This window comes from Equus przewalskii, chromosome 2, assembly GCF_037783145.1.
Source record: "Equus przewalskii isolate Varuska chromosome 2, EquPr2, whole genome shotgun sequence".
NCBI classification, from domain to species: domain Eukaryota; kingdom Metazoa; phylum Chordata; class Mammalia; order Perissodactyla; family Equidae; genus Equus; species Equus przewalskii.
In genome coordinates, this window is record NC_091832.1 from 7479032 (window position 1) to 7497660 (window position 18629).

The 18629-nt window shown below is 39.0% G+C and overlaps 1 protein-coding gene across 18 annotated transcripts in view; it reads right to left on the reverse strand.

The window, feature by feature from the left end:
• The window catches only part of OSBPL9 (oxysterol binding protein like 9), a 156064-nt gene that overhangs the window by 91729 nt on the left and 45706 nt on the right, over nt 1-18629 (reverse strand). For 13 of the 18 annotated variants that reach the window (XR_011537365.1, XR_011537364.1, XM_070609651.1 and 10 more), the window contains one exon: nt 15629-15707. The exons of 4 other annotated variants lie outside the window; for them this stretch is intronic. Coding sequence is in view for 11 of the 14 variants with exons in the window: in XM_070609651.1 (XP_070465752.1) it covers nt 15629-15707 (79 nt within the window). In the remaining 3 variants the exon portion in view is untranslated. One more of the 18 variants, XM_070609669.1, reaches the window with a different exon arrangement.

An 18629-nucleotide genomic window follows, 5' to 3' on the forward strand; every position in this document is an offset into this window, starting at 1 on the left:
CTAAACACAAGCCTCCTTCTACTTACCTCCCACATATTCTAAAACATACTACCCTTACTACATTTCTCAAACACGTCATCCTTTTTCATACTTCCAAGCTTTTGCGTATACTTTCCCTTTACTTGGAACGTGTTTCGCCTTTCTCTGAAGTTTGGTAAGTATTTTTTTCCTTTTGCTTCTATCCCTGTCTATCCCATCTCTTTTTCATCCTTCAAAACCTGCATCAAAATCATCTCTTCTGGGGCCAGTCTGGTGGCACAGCAGTTAAGTTCACACATTCTGCCTCGGTGGTCTGGGGTTCACCAGTTCAGATCCCGGGTGAGGACCTACACATCGCTTGGCAAGTCATGCTGTGGTGGCGTCCCACATATAAAGTAGAGAAAGATGGGCACAGATGTTGGCTCAGGGCTGGTCTTCCTCAAAAAAAAAAAAAAAAATCATCTCTTCCATGAAGATTTTCCTGCCTCCACCAGTTCTCTCTTCTACATTTCCATAGGTCTCCATAGTGTTTGTACACTGTACATTGTACTGTACATTGTACTATAATTAGTTGTTCCAAACTGTGTACCTTGGTAAGTGATTTAGCATTCTATTCCTCAGTTTCCTCATAACTGTCTCTTGGGCTTGCTTAAAGAGTTAAATGAGAACATATACGTAAGTCTTTGGTACCGACCCTGCACCCAGCTGCTATCCTCATTCATTATCTTTCTAGTAAATACTCCCATAGTCATTCCTCCTATTGAACTGAGAGCTCCCTGAAGAGCAGGGAATTAGCTTTGCATCCCTGGTACCATACTCAGAGGGTGGCATTTTCAAGAACCTAATTTGGGTTATTCTAGCTCAAACTCTAGGCTAGAAAAAGGAGAAAAGGGAATCCTAGAACAGCGGCAGCACGACCATCAGCAACTTCATAAAATTAAAAATAAGAAGAGCAACAGCTACGATTTTTTGAGCTCTGCTATTTGGTAGGCATCATGGTGAGTATTTGCTCTAATATTACAAGAATTCTGGAGGTCAGTCACGCCATCCTCATTTTACTGGTGACTCCCTGCTCCACATTTAGGCTTCTGAGATAGGCAGGACCTTCTCTGCAAAGGAGGAATAAATATGAGAAGATACGTTGGTTGTTTTCTTCAATAACTTGGGTATGTTCCCTCAGTTGACATATTAAGAGAACTCTGAAGCCAGAACAGGAATAAAATTAAATAGGGTACAGGTCAATGTTTGACTCCCTACCTTTAAGTCCATACAGAGAACATTCCTGGGCCTTCCTTTGGCCAGTCGTCTAAGCTTCCCTCCCACTTGGTGACAGATTGCTACCTCATGCTTCATGCCATGACTCACACCAGTCTCTTCTGAACAATGTCCCAGTTCCCTTGCCTCAGCTGGGCCCCTGCCCAGTGAGAACTTGGATATACACTGACCACAGGAGAAACTGTGACAAGTAAACCACCTGACAGCAGGAAAACACTAACTACTATCAGAGTAGGAAGCTTGCTGTACTGTTTATAAGAAGAGAAAACAGCAGTGAAGCTAGAGTTGCAAAGAGGCCAAGGCATGGTGAAAAGAGAAGTCAGTGTGGCTGAGGGTACCAAGGCAGAAAAGGCCTGAACAAGCAACACCGTGTAATGAAAATAGCATGGGTCTGAATTCAGGCTTGGCTATTTCCTATCTGGTTACCTTGGACAAAAAATCCTTCAAGCCTCAGTTTCCTTATCTGTAAAATGGGAATAAAAATACCTATCTCATAAGCATATATGGGGTACATATGAGAATTACAGTACCTAGCACAACATTAACTGCACCCTTTATAAGTGTTTGCTGCTTCTTCACCCCACTTCCTTCTTTTATTCCTCAGAGGCTCACTGCTAGAATAGAATCATCATCTCAGAAAAATTTTCCAATCATCCTCTCCAAGTTAAAAAAAAACAATTGACACTCATCCCCACTTGACTTAAATACAAGGGCTCAGCTCAGTTCTCTTTTGTATGATCCTGATTCCTCCCACTAGGCAGTCACTCAAAGCAAATGTCTTCACTATAGCCAACAATACAGCAAAGACGCACCTTCTTTACAGTTGATCTGAATTCTAATTCTTTCTTCTGGGGCATTAGCCAAACTGTCTTAGGGTCCTCCAAATTTAATATTAAGAAAATGCAATGAATAGAACAAAAAATTCTAAAACTTACATGGAACAACAAAAGATCCTGAACAGCCAAAGCAATCCTGAGAAAAAAGAACAAACCTGGAGGCATCACAATCCCTGACTTCAAAATATATTACAAAGCCATACTAATCAAAACAGCATGGTACTGGTACAAAAACAGATGCACAGAACAATGGAACAGAATTGAGAGCCCAGAAATAAAACCACACACCTATGGACAGCTAATCCTCGACAAAGGAGCCAAGAACATACAACAGAGAGAGGAAAGTCTCTTCAAAAAATGGTGCTGGGAAAACTGGACAGCCACATGCGAAAGAATGAAAGTAGACCATTATCTCACACCATACACAAAAATTAACTCCCAATGGATTAAAGACTTAAATGTAAGACCTGAAACCATAAAACTCCTAGAAAAAAACATAGACAGTATGCTTTTTAACATTGGTGTTAGTAATATCTTTTTGAATACCATGTCGACTCAGGCAAGGAAAACAAAAGAAAAAAGAAAAAATGGGACTCCATCAGACTAAAAAGCTTCTGCACGACAAAGGAAATCATCAACAAAACAAAAAGACAACCCAGCAACTGGGAGAAAATATTTGCAAATTGTATATCTGACAAGGCATTAATTTCCAAAACGTATAAAGAACTCGTACCACTCAACAACAAAAAAATGAAGAAACCGATCAAAAACTGGGCAGAGGGGCCCGGCTGGGTGGTGCAGAAGTTAAGTTCACACGTTCTGCTTTGGCAGCCTAGGTTTCCCCGGTTCAGATCCCAGGTGTGGACCTACACGCTGCTTGTCAAGCCATGCTGTGGCAGGTGTCCACATATAAAGTAGAGGAAAATGGGCACAGATGTTAGCTCACGGCCAGTCTTCCCCAGGAAAAAGAGGAAGATTGACAGTGGATGTTAGCTCAGGGCTAAGCTTCCCCAAAAAAAGGGGGGGCAGAGGATCTGAACAGACATTTTTCCAGAGAAAATATACAGATGGCCAGCAGGTACATGAAAAGATGTTCAACATCACTAACTATTAGGGAGACACAAATCAAAACTACAATGAGATATCACCTCTCACCTGTCAGAATAGCAATAATTAACGAGACAAGATAAAAGGGTTGGAGAGGATGTGGAGAAAAGGGAACCTTCATACACTGCTAGTGGGAATGCAAACTGGTGCAGCCACTATGGAAAACAGTGTGGAGATTTCCAAAAAACTTAAAAATAGAAATACCATGTGATCCAGGCATTCTACTGATGGACATTTATCCAAAGAACATGAAATCAATAATTCAAAAAGATTTATGCACTCCTACGTCCATCGCAGCATATTTCAAAATAGCTAAGACGTGGGAGCAACCCAAGTGCCCACTAACAGATGAATGGATAAAGAAGATGCAGAGTATATGTACAATGGAATACCACTCAGCCATAAAAAAGAAAATCGTGCCATTTGTGACAACAGGGATAGACCTTGAGTGTATTATCCTAAGCAAAATAAGTCAGACAGAGAAAGACAAATACCGTATGATTTTACCCATAAGTGGAAGATAAACACATAGATAAGGAGAACAGATTAGTGGTTACCAGAGGGGGAGGGGGTGGGGGAGCGTAAAAGGGGTAAAGGGGCACATATGTATGGTGACAGATAAAAACTAGACTGTTGGTGGTGAACATGATGCAGTTTATACAGAAACTGAAATATAATAATGTACATCTGAAATTTATACAACGTTATAAGCCATATGGCCTCGATAAAATAGTTTAAAAAAAAAGAAAGAAAGAAAAGGCAGTGATGAAACACAACTTGAATTTACACGCTGGACCAATGTTACATGTGGAGTACACTGATTAAAGCGTCATGATCATGAAAATGAATGTTCATAAACTATAAGTAGAGTTAATGAAGTAGGTTGAAAAGACAAAGATGATCTTGGCAGAAGTGAACGTTTTCTTAGAGAATTCACCAGCTAGTTAGCTATCTAAAAGTAAAAAGAAGGGTAAGTGCAGTCCAGGCATTACCAGAGAACAGAGCTTTAACTCACGGATATTTAACCCAGGCTCAGAGAACTACCTGAAATTGTGCAAACAGGAAGCCTCCTCTAGAATAATGATTTTCAAAACGTGAGATCCTCGAGGATAGGCACTTCACTTTGCTCACTACTTTACACTCAGAAACCAGCCTAGTGCCTAGTATACAATAAGCACTTAAATATTTGTTGACAATAAAAATGAATGAAAAGAATGAATGGATGAAATAAATTGAATACTGGTATTTTCTCAAAGTGCCCTCGGGTCTGCCTGGGGCAGGGCTCTAGGCCCTCAACCCTCTCACTTCAACCAGAGCAACTGCATGCTTTTCTGTCTCACCTTTGGGCTTCTACATAAGGCTGCATTTGTAAAATGCTTTTATTAAAAGTTTAACCACCGTAGAAAAATCTACCTATCATGATCATTTCTTTCCCTGAACTCCTATCATAGTTACAAGTGCATACAGTTTCATGCTTCATTGTCCCTCAAGTTAGTGTTGAGTCCCCAAAATCTCTTGAAGTATGAGACTACATTTTATGTAAGCGGTATTTGACTATTCAACTTTCATAGAACCTGCATTTTCTTGTACGCTGACTCCTCAGAGAATAATTTGAATTTTCGTATATCAGGCAACAAATGGATATTTTGTGTCATCACATCGTGCAAAGCCTGCCAGGCAACAATTTAGTACTTGCAGCATCACCATCTCCATTTGAAGAGCAATGCTGTGCAACTATTTTAATATATTTTGCATTCTATTCTACCACTCTTTTAATTAGAATAGAAAAACTAAAGTGTCAATAGGAGTGACAACAAACGTAAATTTTATAAACATAATGTAATTGAGAAATCATTAGGCATGCTGAAAACAGCCAGTCTTTATCATCAACCTAACTCGCTCTAGACTCTGATCCATAACACTTTGATCCATTGCCTCTAAGTCTATTTTTGAAGGAAAGGAGAAAAATATACGAATACATCTTATGAATAAATATTGTGTCTAAAAGGCAAGGTGTCATTAAGGACTTTATAGTATGTGGTAAGAACACATCCCCCTTATACCATGCAAGTCTTTGTTCAAGTCACACAGTCTACTTTCATGCATATTTTTAGGTACACATTATATACTAAAGTAGGGAAATGCTTTTCTTTAAATATCTTCATTTACTCTTCATACTAATACCTACCAAGCAATGTGTTCCAAATTGGGGAAAAAGATTACTTAATATATATCAGCAATTTCTTAGATAGTAGGGTTAATAAGTGATTCTAAGACTATTCCCTATTCCCTTTCAAAAAGAAGGATATAAGAAAAAGATGAGGGGCTGGCCCCGTGGCCGAGTGGTTAAGTTCGCGCGCTCCGCTGCAGGCGGCCCAGTGTTTCGTTGGTTCGAATCCTGGGCGCGGACATGGCACCGCTCATCAGACCACGCTGAGGCAGCGTCCCATATGCCACAACTAGAAGAACCCACAACGAAGAATACACAACTATGTACCGGGGGGCTTTGGGGAGAAAAAGGAAAAAATAAAATCTTTAAAAAAAAAAAAAAAAAAAGAAAAAGATGAGCACGCCAACAACAAAGAAACAGAGAAAGGAATGAACAGTCACCAAAGAGGAAATAAACACATTACAATATATTTCTGAGTGGGGGGCACTGGACCGGCATTCTTTTAAAATTATAATACTAAGGGTTGATGAAGGGTGTGATGAAGCAACGGGGAGTTTATAAATTGATACAATCCATCTTCAAAGAAATTGGGGATGACTGCTTTAGGAATATTAAAAATATTTATGTCTTTTGTTCTGACAAATTCTTTTATAAATCTATCAACCCTAAGGTAAACAGAAATTTGGTTCAAGATTTACGTACAGGGATGTTCAAAAAAGTATTACTTAAAATAGAGAAAGATTTGTACAACACAGATGAATGGTTAAGTATGATTATTCATAAAATGGAATATGATGTCACTATTAAAAATCATGTTTTCTTAGAATATTTAGTGCCATGGGAAAATGTTCACATGATATACTATTTAAAATTGAAAATCTGGAAACTTTACACAGAATGACTCAATTTTGTAGAATACACACATACCCCTGAAGGATCAGAAGGAAATAATCCACAAGCATGTTACTGATAATTATCTTCACATGGTAGGATTATTCACATAGGTGATTCACATAGGTGATTATTAGTATCATCTTTATACTACTCTACACTGTTGGTGGGAATGCAAACTGGTGCAGCCACTATGGAAAACAGTATGGATAGTTCTCAAAAAGTTAAAAATAGAAATACCTTATGACCCAGCCATCCCACTACTGGGTATCTATCCTAAGAACCTGAAATCAGCAATTCCAAAAGTCCCACGCACCCCTATGTTCATCACAGCATTATTTACAACAGCCAAGACGTGGAACCAACCTAAGTGCCCAGCAACTGACGATTGGATAAAGAAGATATGGTATATATACACAATGGAATACTACTCAGCCATAAAAAAGGACAAAATTGTCCCATTCACAACAACATGGATGGACCTTGAGGGTATTATGTTAAGTGAAATAAGCCAGACAGAGAAAGACAAACTCTGTATGACTCCACTCATAGGTGGAAGTTAACATATAGACAAAGAGAACTGATGGGTGGTTACCAGGGGAAAGCGGGGGTCGGGGGAGGGCACAAAGGGTGAAGTGGTGTACCTACAAGATGACTAACAATAATGTACAACTGAAATTTCACAAGGTTGTAAACTATCATAATCTTAATAAAAAATATATATATATACTACTCTATATTTTCCCAAATTTCTACAGTAAGCAGGTATTAATTTTACTACTTAGAAACTATGGAGAAGGGAATGGTAGGATAAAAATGTAAATTACTAACAAAAAATAAAACTAAATATCCACTCTAATCCAAGCTACACACTAAGTCAAACAGTTCACAATTGGTTAAACTTGGGAAAATTATAATTTCAAATATTCAGGGAGGATCTTGAACAGAAAGCAAATTAAGAAGAAAGGAACACTACTGAGATCCAATCCTCCTACGATAATACAACAAACTCCCAATAGATGAATTCAGTGGCATTTCCCCATTTAACACCTACTGAAATTATAACATCTAATTAGAGAATTAGTTATAGGTGATTTACTTCCCTTACATGAAGTCTGTAAATGGTTATTTTGTTTTCAGGAGGTTTTATCATGTAAAAATCAAAAATATAAAACTGCAGAGAAAAATTTTTTTAAGTCAATAATCAACAGAACATAATGGAATCTGTTTACTAACAATAATGCTGAGACGGTTATTTTTAAAGCAGAGGACACTCAAGCCTGCAACCAAAAGTTAGTCTAATGATGTACTGTCGATTCCTCTAAATGATTAATGATGCGATGTGCTATGCTGCGTTGACTGATGTTAATGCAGTCGGGGTGATGTTGCCCTAATACACTTGATCAGTATAACGTTTCTGAATTAAACACTTTCCTTCACCACTGGGCTGATCTGTAGTAACTCTGCATTTTAACAAATGAGTGAGCTCTAACGGACTGAGTTGAAAAGGTCAGCTATCAGCCCAAGCACGGATGACCTCCACTAAGACTTACACAGTTCCTGAAGTTCTTCTAATTTAAGTATTTTTTACTGTTTAAAAATGTTGTATTTTGTCTTATGCAACTTGCATTGCTTTAAAAGTATATTTAAATAAATTTGCAAACAAATTTCATACTTGAAATCATTTTGGAGAACATACTGCTTAAAGGATGTCTTCAAAAAAGTCCTTTGAAAGTGAAGGATTATTTTATGAAGAACTAACAACATACATATCCCTAATTTTCATCTTTAAAAAATTGAGATTTTTCACACACCAGATTTGCTTAAGGCAAGACACCCCTTCTATGTAGGTTAGGAGACAGTAAGAAACGATCTAAGATCAAGGCCAGGTCACGTGACTCTCTGTCTCACTTCTCTCATATGTAAATTGCATCTAATGTATAAGGTGGTTATGAGAGTAAACTGAAATAACACGTGAAACCACTGGACCCAGAGCAATGGTTCTCAAACTTTAGAGTGCATCCGAATCACTGGAGACGGCCCAATCCTGGAGTTTCTGATTCAGCAAGTCTGGGGCCAGGCCAGAGATTCTGTTTCTAAGAAGTCCTCAGGTGATGCTGATCCTGCTGGTCTGGGACCACACTTCAAGAACTACTCATTCTAGACACACCTGGACACTGAGCTTCAGTGAAACTCTGTTTCTCTACCTCTAAAACTAAAAATAAAACTACCCCATTGTTGTGAAGTTTAGGAATTTTGGAAGTAATGTACAGTGTCTGCTGAACACAGTGCCTGATGAGACAGACATCTAGCAGTAGCAATGGCAGTTGTTGTTACCATCACCACTACTGCTACTATTTCCACTAAGTAATGGAATGCGCAGTGCATTAGCATCACAAAATTTAATTGCATTAAACTGCACTATAATTTAAAGTTCCTTGTATTTTACACTAATTCCTTTTCTGATAAAAGTACAGAAGTTAATTATAAACTAGTTGACAAATCTCTACAATAACTTTTTTGTAGCAGTTAAGAGAATGGCTCTAGAGCACAACTGTTTGTGTTCAAATTCCTGTTCTGTCTTATATTACCTATGTGTCCATGGCCCCCAGTTTCCTTATTTATAAAATAAAAACAATAATAGTACTTACTTCATGAGGTTGTGAGAACTGAATGAGTTAACGTAAGTAAAACTCTGAATAGCGCCCGGCATAAAATAAATATTTAACAAATGTAGCTATCATTATAATTATTATCCCAATACATTATAAGCAACATTATAAGTTACTATATATATTAAAGCATTAAATAGATTCAATTTTAGTTGAAGGTAAAATTCAAATAACAGGGTATTTTTTAAATTATTAGTGTGAATTATAGACTATCTCATCTTCTATTAGGTTGAGCCATGAGAACTGTTGATACGCAACTACTTTTGACCTATAAAAACAGCACTTTCATATGGTTGAAGCTGTTAGCTTTCCCGCAATCTCTCTGATCATTCCTTTGAGCATGTGGATAGTTCCACCCTAGAGTGCTCCAAGGTCTGGTCCTCAGCCCTCTTCTCACTCAGATATCCCAGAAGGTTCATACACTATTATGATGGTTTTAAGCAGGGACTGAAAATCCAGGTTTATCCAGCCCATAGATACATTTCGTTGGCCTACGTAATTTTTTTTACCCTGAAAATTTAACACACACTTACTTAAACTCCCATCCCCCACTCCCCAACAAATCTTGATTTCTGGCTTCTCTTGAAAAACTGGACAATCTGGCAACACTGGACAAGCACTACCAAAAGCCTACAACTGTCTGGAACTAAGTAGCAGCTACCCCTTCAAACAGGGCATGAGCTCTCCAAATTGCTAGTCTTCACTCAGCTTTACTCTTCACTCATTTACTTAATCTGCCTAGCCCTTAGACATTCAAATTTTCAACTTCTAGTTCCACCTACCAGCAATACATTAATAAGCACAAATCTCCATCTTCAACCCAGACTCAGACCCAACTGCCATCATCATCTATATCTGTGTCCCACAAACATAAGAGGACCCTCACCACTTCTGTTCTCCTGAACTCTCTATTTCAGATGTTGACGACATCCAAACAGTAAGCCAAGAATGTCACCTTTACCACTTTCATTCTCTCACCTCCTATTTCCAAGCAATCACCAGTTCCTATAGATTTACCTCTTAAAAATCTCAAGTCTCTTTCCTCTTCTCCTTCCCCATTACCACTGCTTTAATCCATTCAGGGCCTTATCAACAATCATAGTTATTTATCTAAAGTGCACATCTTACTCTATCTCCACTCTGCTTAAAATTCTGCTTCACTGGCTCCTCACCGACCTCAGGATAAAAATGTGACCTTTTTATATTAGATGTAGCCCTCTGCCTACCTCTGCCTAGCTCCCCGCCACTGTTCCAATTGTAGCAAACATTTGTAGTTCTCTGAACATATTCGATAGTGTCATATTTCCATACCTTTGCACATGCTACATCCCTCAGCCTGGTAAACTTCTGTTCAATCTTCAGAACTCCATCAGATAGAGGAGGTAAGAAGGGAGAGGAGGAAGATAGAGTCTAGTGACAAGGAACTTTCAATTTTTACATCATATAAATCTGAACTTGAATTTTTTAGAACTAGTATAATTTTTAATTTTGATTATTATAAAAAGAATTATTTGGGGGGGGGGCGGCTGGCCCCGTGGCCGAGTAGTTAAGTTCGCAAGCTCCGCATCGCTGGCCCAAGGTTTCACAGGTTTGGATCCTGGGCGTGACATGGCACCACTCATCAGGCCATGCTGAGGCAGCGTCCCACATGCCACAGCTGGAAGGACCCACAACTGAAAATGTACAACTATGTACCAGGGGGCTTTGGGGAGAAAAAGGAGAAATAAAATCTTTAAAAAAAAAATTATTATTTGGTAACAAGAAAAATTCTGCTCTTTAGTGAAGCACTCAGTGATTGCCTCTTTTGCCTCTCCATTATTTCAGGGCCCTATACGTATTCTACTACTACAGCATATTTCACATTACATGACGATTACTTCTTCACAAGCTCCTTGACATCATGGTTCACTTACCAGTATAGCCTCAATTCTGAGCACAGGAAGTTACACATACTACATACACAATAAATGCCTGAACTCAATGTCCAATCTAATACCAAAACTGCTTTCCACCCAATGTCGTCAAGAATCTATAGGCAAACAATTTTGGCTGACTGACAGGAAAAGGGGTCATTTTTTGCCCTTGTTCAAAAGCTAAGAGCTTATATACAATATTCATTCAGTTTTCTTTTTAATCTCTGAAAAAGGATAGAATGAAGTTTTAGTTTTCAAACCTTTTTAAAGCTCTAACATGTTAAATTGTAATTTCAATTATTGCCTAAAGAAAAAAAAAACTATAGAGTATTTCTTTTTCAAAACTAAAGTTAATTTAAACTGACTTTCTTTTGAGAATTTTATGGCATCTCTTTAAAACAGGAGATATCTAAAATATCAAGTTATCAGAAATGGGAATCATGGTAATGACAAATCATCTATTGCCTCAGGGAAGTTTGTTCTCTTCCTGGCACCAATCCCTTTGATTATAAACAAATGATGTTCGGGATACAAGACATGTAGGACAGCTAGAGATTGAAACCATAGTGGGAATGAAGGTGAGGGTAACAACTTACCTACATTAATTTCCATACACTTGACCAGTTTTCTTGTTACTATGGATGAATGTCCGTGCTCCTAGCTAAAGGCAACGCTCCAGCTGTGTATTAGGTCCCACCCGTTTTTGTCTTCTCAAAGGACACTGATCTCACAATTCTCTCCTTGCTCTCTTGCATTATTAATTTTTCCCTCTTTACTGAATCACTGCCAACAGCATAAAAACATGCTATTATTTCTCTTATCTTAAAAAAAAACTCTCTTGTTCTCATTCTCCTCTCCTGCTACTACTGAATATCTCACCTTCCATTTATAGCAGAACTTGAACACACTGTCTATACTCCTATCTTAAAGTTGCTCTTTTCAAGGTTACCGATAGACTCCTAATTGTTAAATTCTGTGATCATTTCTCAGCCCTTAACTTACCTGCTCTCTCAAGATCATTTGACACAGTTGTTGATGCCTCTCTCCTTCTAGAGACACCCTCTCTTAGCTTCTAGGGTACCACATTCACCTCCTTTTTGGTTGCTTCTTCTCAATCTCTTTTGCTACTTCTGTCTCATCTCTGTGCCCCCTAAATAAATGTTGGAGTGCTCCACGGCTCATTACTTGGAACTCTTTTCTTTTCTTTCTATATTTACTCCCAAATTCTCGTGGTTTTGAACCATCTATATGCCAATGACTCCGAAATTTATTTCTTCGGCCTCAACTTTGCTCCTGAACGCCACACTTCAACTGACTACTTGACATCTCCATTTGGATGTCTGGTAAGCATCTAGAACTTGTTTATAAGCATGTCCAAGGCTAAGCTCCTGATGCCCCCCCCCCCCCCACACACACACACTCGTTCCTCCTGCAGTCTTCCCCACCTCAGTTAATGGCAACGCCATTCTTGTTGCTCAAGCCAAGAATGTGGATGTCAACCTAGACTCCTGTCTTTTTCTCACATGCTACAGTTCCACCTTCAAAATATAATATCATACAACAGACTACTACTTAGCAATACAAAAAGAACAAACTACCAACACATGCAACAACATGGCTGAATATTAAAAACATTATGGTGAGCTACAATAAAGCCAGACAAAAGAGAGCACATACTGTATGATTCCATTTATGTGAAACTCTCCAAAGGAAAAATCTAATCTATAGTGATAGAAAGTAGATCACTTGTTGTCCAGGGGCAGGGGCTAGGAGTGGGGACTGACAGAAAGAATAAAAGAATCTTCTGGGTGACAGAAATGTTCTATATCTTGATTGTGACAGCACTTATATGAGTAAATAAATTTGGCAATACTGACTGAGCTTTATAATGTGTACATTTTATGTTAATTGTACCTCAGTAAAGTTGATTAAACACACATGCACAATTTGACCGCTTCACTTCTCACTGCCTCCCTGCCCCCACTGCTACCATGTGGGAGCCACCATCATCTCTCTTCTGGATTACAATAGCCTCCTAACTAGATTCCCTGCTTCTGTTCCTGCCTCCTGCATTTTATTCTCAACACAGAGGCCAGAGTAATCGTGTTAAAAAAATCACATCATGTTGCTCCTCTGCTCAAAACCCTCTATTGGCTTCTTATCTCAGTACAATTCAATGTCCTTACTGTGGCATATAAGGCCTCACCTGACTGGGCTCGCTGTTACCTCTCAGATCTCATCTCCCACTACCCTTCTCTATGGTTATCTGCACTCCAACCAGAGCTGGCCTCCTTGCTCTTCTTCAAATACGGCAGGTACACTCTTTGGCACTTACTGTTACCCCTGCCTGGAATGAAGTATTCTCCACCACCACTCCCAACAAAGCCACACTGCTTGCTCCCTCACTTCCTTCAGATCTTTCACCTGAGGGATAATGTCAATGAGTCTTTTCCTGGCTGCTGGAAAATTTCAACACCCTCCCCACATACATACAATACATACACAACCTCACTTCCATTTCATTTTCTCCTTTCCTGCTTTATTTTCTTCTCCCCAGGACTTAGCACTCTCTTATTTACTTAATATTTTACTAATTTATCTTGTTTATTGGCTTCCTCCTCTACCAGAACGAATGACCCAAGAGGGCAAGGAATTTTATCTGTTATGTTCACTACTGTATCCCAGAACTTAACATCTAAAATAGATGTTGAATAAATGAATGTCTCTGAATAAATTCTAGCTTTCCCTATAACAGTTGACAGGGGTAGAATTTGTTTTATAGATGCATTAATTGATTCTTCATTTCCTTTCAAAAATTCTGGTTTATTAAATAAAAACTTCAAAACATTTAAACATTTGCTAATATATATCAGCCAAACTTACTTCCAACTCTAATCAAGAATATAAGATCTATCAGACATTAAGAATTTTTTATCAAATTTTCAGAGACTTTCTTATGAGAAAGGTCATATAAATGTGAAATAACTTTCACTATTGCCAAGAACATATGGAGTCTTATCAAGTTCTTTACAAAAGCCAAATAATCTCATGTTGCCTGAGATTTCCATAATTATTACAGTAGAAAATAAACTAATCAATCTGATAGTCTCAGAACTAAGACTTCTTTTAAAAGAATACATATAATTCTTATTTATACTTGTCATTTAAATCATTCATTAAAGGAATTCTTCTTTTATAAGCAAGCCACATAAATATGGGATTGATAAAGGAGAGACTCAGTTTAATATAAATAACTTAAAAGTAAATCGGAAGGTAGAAGTGTCTTTGCTCTAGAGGTCTGAGTCTCCTCTCCTTTAAACAGGCAAACAATATAGCTTCTAGAAGTGCAAAGAAAGTGTCTCCTTAGTAACTGCAGAGGAGAGAATTTTACACTGCAGCCTTCACCTGCATCCAGCAGCTATTACTTGAAATGAATTCAACTTCATTCCAGTAAAGAGTTCCAGCATGTGGGCATAATCTGCTTTAGTTCATAGTAGCATTATATACTTAACCTGAAAATAAAGGCCTTGGGCTTTCATAAGATTTAAAATGTTTTATGAAGTGGAAAATTTCAGGAGAGATTCATTAGTTAAGCAGCTGTGAATAATGAATATGACCAAACACAGTAAATATTTTAAAGATCCTTTTTCCTAAAAGCATTAGAGATATCACTATTGAGTATGTTGGTTTGTCTTTATTGTATATAAGATGCATCTTCATTTCTATGTGCCAATTTCTTAAACAAGACAATAAAGAAAAATAACTGTAATACACTATCCCAGCAAGGAAGGACAAGAGCTGTCTGAACATCTCATATAACATATCTGGTCACTGTTAGACTTGCTAACCAAAATATTTTTAAGCTGTAAATTTATGTAATAGTTATTTCTCTTGGTATCCCTAGCATCCATCATAGTGCACTGTCACTCGTAGTTCAGAGAAAGTGCTATCATCTCCAAATCTTCTCATTTCTCAGTGTCTTGGACTGCTTTAAACATAAAATATAGGTTACTTGGGATAGGCAAAACAACACAAACATTAGTAACAAAGCTAAGAGACACTACTATGAGATGAGAGGTACATTAGGACAGGATCATTAAAATCGACCTTTATTTGCTGGTTTAGAGTTTTCAAAGCAAGATGAAATGAGAATGATCAGACAGTACCTTACCCTTTCTACCGGTGAACCATAGCATGCAATGCTGAAACATAGCAGTGGCAGATGGCATTGGTGTTATTAACCACAGAAAGGATAACAGCAGAGAAATGACGGCTGGCAGACAAGACACAGAAATGCAGGTGAAATGAATGCAAACTTGTAGTTCTTGAAGCAAAGCAAAACCTTTAAGCCAAAGGTTGCCACTAACTTCAATTTAATTTACATTTGAGTTTTTCATGGACAAACACTGCAAGCTTCACAATCAGTCTTTAGACTCTTCATGCAGAAGCAGAACCACACTCCTCAATAAAGAAGATCAGCAACCTTCTGTAAACACAAGCCAGCAGCAGCAGCAGCCCATTACTCTCTCCCTTCACTGATTTTTATCCTTTAAATTTTTAATCTCCAATTGCAGGCAGATCCACAGTCGTTTCAAACAGATCCGTATCCACTGCAGATACAAATCCCTGCCTAACCTGCAGTACCACTTCATCCAGAACGTTCCTGTGCACTCGTTCATGCAGGATCAGCTGCAAAACCATTCAAGTCATCCAGCAAACAACCCAAAAGAGAAGGAGAGAAGCATTTGGGACTATGAAGAGAAAGAATCTCGTATTTCAGCTCACCCTGGAAATGGAAGGTTTTCTGATCAACAGTTATTGTGAAGGTGCTGTCGTCCTCATCGTCTATACCAATCACAGCTCCCTGTGAAACAAAGAGCAAAATCCCAATAAGGCAAACAATGACATCAGCAATATTCACTACTGCTACAGCCCTGGAATGCTCAATGCACGACGACACTGGAAGCAGGCCAGACACAGAAAAGGGGCATCTGTGTTGCTTAAAGAGCAAGAACTAAGGGAGAGGGGATAGCAGGGCATTGTAGTACCTGACATGGGTACTTTCTAACCTAGCAAAGGGGCATGGATGTAACGCGAAGGGGAAGGGAAAAACGTTGAAGCAGACTCTAGAAGCTGTGTTTAAGAGCCAGCCACTGACGCTTTCTGAGCTTTAGACTGCTCTCTAAAATGGGAGTCAGAAATCCACCTCACCAGGTCGTTGTGAGGTTCAAAGAAAGCAGGTGCTCTTCATCAGGCCGGTTTTGTGATTATGCTGGTTAGTGGGAAAATGCCAGGTGACACTTGCTTCAAAGCACTGTTCTGATCACCTCTTCAAGGTGCTCCCATAACCATCAGTACATGTTTCTGATACTGCACTTTCCACATTATATTGTTACCTGTTTATATGTCTGCCTCCTACTGAACCGCCATGACAGCTTGGAAGTCAAGGACTACTTTATTTATTTGGACACATGGGACTCAAGCACACCCTCAGTATATGTTTTCTAAATAAAAGCATGAACAACTCTCCAAAAGGGGGCAGGGGAGCTGCGTTTATAAGTTGTTTGTTTCAGGAGGGTGAATAGGGTGGGTTTTATTTTATTTTATTTTTAAAGATTTTATTTTTCCTTTTTCTCCCCAAAGCCCCCCGGTACACAGTTGTGTATTTTTAGTTGTGGGTCTTTCTAGTTGTGGCATGTGGGATGCCACCTCAGCATGGCCTGACCAGCAGTGCCATGTCCGCGCCCAGGATTCGAACTGGCAAAACCCTGGGCCACCGAAGCGCAGAGTGTGCGAACTTAACCACTCAGCCACGGGGCCAGCCCCTAGGGTGGCTTTTAAATCTTTATTTTTCTCTATTTGACTATATGCAGCCTATTAAGAAAGCAGGAATTAAAGGATGAGACAGGAAGCTACGCAAAACAGGGAGTCTACTGGTCAGTGCCCTTAAGAAATAAATGTCTTAAGTATTCCAGAGAGAAAAGCTAGGGGACGTGGGATAGGCCAAATGCCCCAGGTTGGTGACAAAAGAAGCAGTGCGCCACACACAAAACCAGAGACCTTGAAAATGGGGGCTGAAAAGACTCAATGGGCCAAAATATCTAATCCCATGAAAAAAAGACTACTAGGGAGACAACTCCTATCCCAAGAGAAATAGGTAATAGAGCCAAATATTTATTTATTCCTTCCCAAAGGCTGGCTGGATGAACCCAACTCTATCCAAATTTTACCTACTGGAATCATCTTAGTTATTCCTCAGTTTCAGAAAGCACAGGGATTTTCATTCCCATTTTCAGATAAGGAAACTGGTTCCAGAAAGTATAATGACTTACCCAAGGCCACACAAAGAGTTAACGGCAGAACCAGAACCACTGGCATGATACCTATCTATCCCATGATACCAAATATAGACACACCTCAATGGGTAAGCATGTGTGGGAGCAGCTCATTCTAGTTAACTTTGTGGTTAACTGAGTTAACCTCCTAACTTATGACGTATCAAATATTTGCTGAGTCATAACTAAATACAAAAATATGCACTAGATACAGCTCTGGAACATACAACAATAGTCCCTGTCCTCAGGGCACTTACATTCCAGTGGAGGAGAAAAAACTTGCAAAGAGGAAAGTATAACACAAGGCAGAGTGATCTCTACATGGATGAACTTGGAAAAGATTATGCTAAATGAAAGAAGCTAGTCACAAAGGACCACATGTTGAATGATTTCATTTAGATGAAAAGTCCAAAACAGGCAAATTCATAGAGACCAAGAGCAGACTAGTGGTTGCCTAGGGCTAGAGGGGTTGGGGCAAAATGGGGAGTGGCTGCTAATGGGTAGGGGTTTCTTTATGGGGTGATGAAAACATTCTAAAATTGATTGTGGTTATGGTTGCACAACTCTGTGAATATATTAAAAACATTGAATTGTATACTTTAAACGGATTAATTGTATGGTATGCGAATTACATCTCAACAAAGCTGTTATAACTCACCCCAATCCCAAATGCCTGTTCTTTCTTTTCGGCCCTTTAATGTAAGTTCACCAGTTATCTAGTAAACTCAGATAGAAACTTCTAGGTTGTATACGTGTTTTCCCTCATTCATTACCCAAAGTTGTGCTCATTCCACCTCTGAACTATAATCTCAAACTCGCCAACTCTTCCCCATCCTATGAATTGCCTAATTCAGGCTCTTATCACTTCTTGCTTGACAAGGCAATCTGTCTGTCTTCAGCCTGTCCACCTTTTAGTCCACAATCCTTGTTGTTGCCAGAGTAATATTTCCAAAGCACAGACTCTTACGAGACACCCAGATGTTTAAAATCTTTCTTGGCTATCCATGAACTATTAGATAAAGTCAACATTTCTTCATAATGCCATTCAAGACTATTAAAAATCTGGCCCAACCAACCTTTCCACTGTCATCATCCAGCCCGTTCCTCCTTACCTCACAGAGACCCAATATGTAGCTAGGCTCAACGCTTCCTCTACACACTGAAAAAAAAACACTGAGCAATTTCACTTTTTGTGCCTGTGTGTAGGAGAGGAAGATTGGCCCTGAGCTAACATCCATTGCCAATCTTCCTCTTTTTTACTTGTGGAAGATTAGCCCTGAGCTAACATCTGTGCCAGTCTTCCTCTATTTTGTATGTGGGACACCAACACAGTATGGCTTGACAAACGATGTATAGGTCCGCACCCTGGATCCAAACCTGTGAACCCCTAGCTGCTGAAGCAGAGTGTGCAAACTTAACTACTACGCCACCAGGCCAGCCCCCAATTTCAC